General features: G+C 44.1%; 1 protein-coding gene across 1 annotated transcript in view; it reads right to left on the reverse strand.

Moving 5' to 3' along the window:
• Positions 1-4695, reverse strand: part of Ndc80 (NDC80 kinetochore complex component) — a 32528-nt gene that overhangs the window by 833 nt on the left and 27000 nt on the right. The window contains exons 15-16 of the mRNA XM_021217997.1: positions 3877-4007; positions 2524-2626 (exon numbers count right to left, since the gene is read on the reverse strand). Of these exons, the coding sequence (XP_021073656.1) occupies positions 2524-2626; positions 3877-4007 (234 nt within the window). The remainder of the gene's footprint in view (positions 1-2523; positions 2627-3876; positions 4008-4695) is intronic.

Consider the following 4695-nt stretch of genomic DNA (forward strand, 5'->3'; position numbering starts at 1 on the left):
TAGATGAAATAATAGATGACTGTAAACTCAATACTTGAAAAGCTGAAGCCGGACTACCACAGTTCAATACTAGTCCGGACTGCCAAGCAAAAACATCTCAAAAAAAAAAAGGGGGGGGGGGGGAGGAATTCACGTCTGGCCACCAGCTCTGTGATTCCCTGTGCACAGTGGTCTGGCTAGCAGAACAGGTCTACTAGTCTAGATTCAAAGTGGCAGATTTGGAAGTGGGAATTGCAAGGCTGAGGAAAACAAAGACACAGAGTAGGCCCTGTAGAATATCCAGGAAGACCACTCTTTGGGAGGAGGTGACGGCCACCAGCTTTCAGCAAACCACCACAACCAAAGAAGGCAGGCTCACTGACGTCCCCTTAACTTTTGATGGGCCGTACCCAATAGGCAGATAACAATGGGTTGGGTGGAGATGGAGATAATGGAAATCATCATGGAAGAGATGAGAGAAATAAGGAGAAAACTTAGGGAGCTATAGCTGAGAAATTGTCTAGGTATTCTTACGGGGGGAAAACTCTAACCGCTATGATCTTTACGATGATTTCTGCCTTAGGCCTTAACTTCGGCCATTTCCCATGAGATTCAGAATGCGATTCACGCCTGACATGCCTTGGCTGATCTGATTGTGCTGAGCCTTGTGTTATTTCCATGTGCCAGGTGGGCTTGTGTTGCCAGCTTCTAATTGGAGATTGCCTACCTACTCAGTATAATTGTCTCTTATTAACAGTACAGTGTTGCCATTTGCATGGAAGAATGTAAATAAAGCAACTAAAGAGCAAAAATAAAACTTATGTTCACATGTATTCCATTTTCTTTATTTTCATTTGCCTTATTTTTTTTTTTTCTTTTTTCTGAGACAGGGTTTATGTAATCCTAGTCCTAGTTGTCCTCAAACCCACAAAGATCTGTCTCCTCTGCCTCCTCTATGCTGGGCTTAAAGACAGGCATGCAGTACTACTGCCAGGCTGCATTCCATTTTCTTAATTGTATTTTCCCCTGCTTCTCCAGAGATAACCATTTGCCTAATTGATGTGCCTTTAAAGCTCCCAATTTTCTCAGAGATCTGTGTGTATTTATAGTTATGCAGTCATTTCTGCAGATGTTCTGGTGAATAGACAGCACATATAAGAACAGTCTCCTGAGAATACAATCTCCAACAAAACCTGGGTTTGTATAAGAATATTATGTGTTCACAATCAGCCTTGTGATGCATATCTGAGAATGTAACCCCATCATTATGCAACATATAACTGTATTGGCGTATTGGGACTTGGTTTTAAGTTTCATATTTACTGCATGTATTTATGATTGTAGTTAAAATTTTATTTATTTTGAGTAGTTTGTGTATATGAGAGCTGTATCTGCATGTACACCTACATGCATGCCAGGAGAGGGCATCAGATCATAGATGGTTGTGAGGCACCATGTGGTTGCTGGGAATCAAACTCAGGACCTCTGGAAGAGCAGACAGTGCTCTTACTAGCTGAGTCATGCCTCCAGCCCACTGTTTTTTTTTAAAGATGGAAGTTTCTCTGTGTAATAGCCCTGACTCTCCTGAAACTCATTTTGTAGACCAGGATGGCCTCAAATTCAAAGATCTACCTATATCTGTCTCTGAGTGCTGAGACCAAAGGTTTATTATTATTATTATTTGCTTGTAATTTGTATGTAGCGCAGGGTGGCCTGGAGGTCATGGCAGTTGTTGCTTCAGGTTCTGCAGTGTCAGGATTACCGCCGTGCCCACTGCTTGCTTGGCAGCTCACAGTTTGCTCATGTTGATTTGTGTTTTTGAGACAGTGTCTCCCTCAGGAGTTCAGGCTGGTCTTAAACCTGCAGTCCTCCTGGCTGGGCCTACCTGGTTTTTGGATTATAATCCTGTGCCATTAATTATGCATAGCCTTAAGCTAAAGATCTTGACATTCCAAGCACTGGAATTACAGGGTGTGCTACTATGTTGGCTAAGAAGTCCTTAATTTTCATTAAGTTGAGTTTATACAAAATTTCTTTTTGCACCTAATTTAAGCACATTTTATAACCACTGAGTTGTAAAGACAGTCTCTCAGTCTAGCCTCACCTGATGCTCACAGCCCGAGTGGGCCTTGGCTCTGTGAGAGGCAGGATCCGCCCCCAGGGAGCGGTGTGTCTCCCTCAGATCAATCTATCAGCACTCCCTTCTCTCGTTCCAATACCACTTCAGTGCTCATGCATCTACTTCTGGACTCTTTGAGACAGGCTGGCCATTAACAGCCACTCTCCAGCCTTAGCTTCCTAAACGCCAGGATTACAGGAAGGGGCATCCGTGCCCAACCTACTCCTCTTCCCCCTGCTTTGTGTGTAAACGTGCCAAAACATTTTATAAAGTATACAAGAGGCCTCTTGGAACCCTGCCATACCAATACGCAAGATCCTTCTAAAAAATTACTAGTTCTCATCAAACTAAGAATTGTAATTTAGTTCCTATAGAAACAAAGTATAAAATGTCTCATAGAATTCAGTAAACACCTCCACCCTTACCTCCAAAAACCCTATGTGTGTGGCGACCATCTCCAAAAGACGTTGTAAGTTGTTTTCCTCCTTTCTTCTTTCTTCAGTTGTGGTCTGCAGAGTTAACTGGTATCTACAGAATTAAGATTAAAAAAAAAAAAAAGGACAACTGGTGCTTAATGTCTAAGAATAAATGAATAAATCAGCGCAGTGTAGAAACCTGAGGAAAATGCACATTTACTTGCACTATCCCTTTCCCCTGAAAAATATTTGGTAAACGTAAAAAACCATACCTGGTAGAATCCATGCAAATGCCGTACAGACATGCCATCTGCTTTAGGTCATTGTATGTATGGCCAGCTGCCCTGGTGCTGTGTGCACGTGTGGCCAGCTGCCCTGGTGCTGTGTGCACNGTGTGGCCAGCTGCCCTGGTGCTGTGTGCACGTGTGGCCAGCTGCCCTGGTGCTGTGTGCACGTGTGGTCAGCTGCCCTGGTGCTGTGTGCACGTGTGGTCAGCTGCCCTGGTTCTGTGTGCACGTGTGGCCAGCTGCCCTGGAGCTGTGTGCACGTGTGGCCAGCTGCCCTGGTGCTGTGTACACGTGTGGTCAGCTGCCCTGCTTCTGTGTGCATGTGTGGTCAGCTGCCCTGGTGCTGTGTGCATGTGTGGCCAGCTGCTCTGGAGCTGTGTGCATGTGTGGTCAGCTGCCTTGGTTCTGTGTGCATGTGTGGTCAGCTGCCTTGGTGCTGTGTGCACATGTGGCCAGCTGCCCTGGAGCTGTGTACATGTGTGGCCAGCTGCCCTGGTTCTGAAACCTTCTATCCCATTTCTACCTGTTAGCTCGTTTGAGGCTGTGATGCCTGGCTTTGGAGGCCTTCTTAAGTTAAGAGTTCCATATTTACTATGCTGCTTAAACATTTCTTCTTTTTTTTTTCTTTCTTTCTTTTCTTTTTTTTTTTTTTGGTTTTTCGAGACAGGGTTTCTCTGTGTAGCCCTGGCTGTCCTGGAGCTTACTCTGTAGACCAAGCTGGCCTCAAACTCAGAAATCTGCTTGCCTCTACCTCCCAAGTGCTGGGATTAAAGGCATGCGGATCTCTGTGAATTCAAGGCCAGCATGCTCTACTTAAATTCTTCAAATCTCCTCATTCTTTATACCCCAAATGGCTTTATAAGAGGAATTAAAGAAAAAAAAATTTAGTTTTTTTCCTCTCCTGCTTTGTTTTGATTTCGAGGCAGGGTTTCTCTGTGTAACAGCTGTGGCTAGTAGACCAGGTTTGGCCGTGAACTCAGAGATCCACCTTTCTTCCCCTGCCTCCCCAGTACTACCACTAAAGGCGTGTGCCACGGCACCGGGCCAAATTCAGATCTTGGTGAGGTGAACTTACTCCCGCTTGACGGCATCCAACTCATCCACGGTCTCGCTGAAGCCCTCGTTCACCCCACTCTCCAGCAGGCATTTGTGTTTCTCCAGGGACTCAAGCTCACTGGCACTCTTCTTGTCTTTTTCCTCAGCTTCCTACAGGAGAAAACCATTTTCCTTGTTATCCATATTCTGTTTGCTCAAGGTGTACTGACAAGTGTAAAGCATTTAAAAAGTAGTGTTCTCTCATCTGTATTCCCAAGATACTGACTGCCTGCTTTAGCTGTTGTTCCCCTGGGGAATGCTGTATTGTAAACACAAATGTGCCCTTTCCAAGAGGCCTCTGCGTAGCCACTCATTCAACAGTGTTCCAAGTCTAATTTATAGAAAACCTGGTATGTGGATTAAAATTTTCCACACAAGCATTAACTATGCATAGCAAAAGCAGTCCCAACCTCAGATTCCCAGGTTTCTGAAGATGAAATATATGGATTCATAAATTCTTTCCTTCAAGCACCTCTAAGAATAAACATAGACTTTCACGGAGGAAGCATGATAAATGTAAAATGACCAAATATCTCATATTTCATGTACAGATCAGATTAGTTTTATATTTTCTAAAACTTTCCCATTACTCAAGAGCAAACAAGCAAAAACCCAACCCATCCTATATAATCTAGGACAAGACACAACTTTGCATTCTCTTGTCATAACTAATAATGGCACAGCTGGAAGTTATCATTAAATTGTGTAAGTGCCAATGAACACATCTCTTAAAACCTGTTTGATAGCCAGGCATGGTGGCACACGCCTTTAATCCCAGCACTTGGGAGGCAGAGGCAGG

Source organism: Mus pahari, chromosome 18, assembly GCF_900095145.1.
Source record: "Mus pahari chromosome 18, PAHARI_EIJ_v1.1, whole genome shotgun sequence".
NCBI lineage: Eukaryota > Metazoa > Chordata > Mammalia > Rodentia > Muridae > Mus > Mus pahari.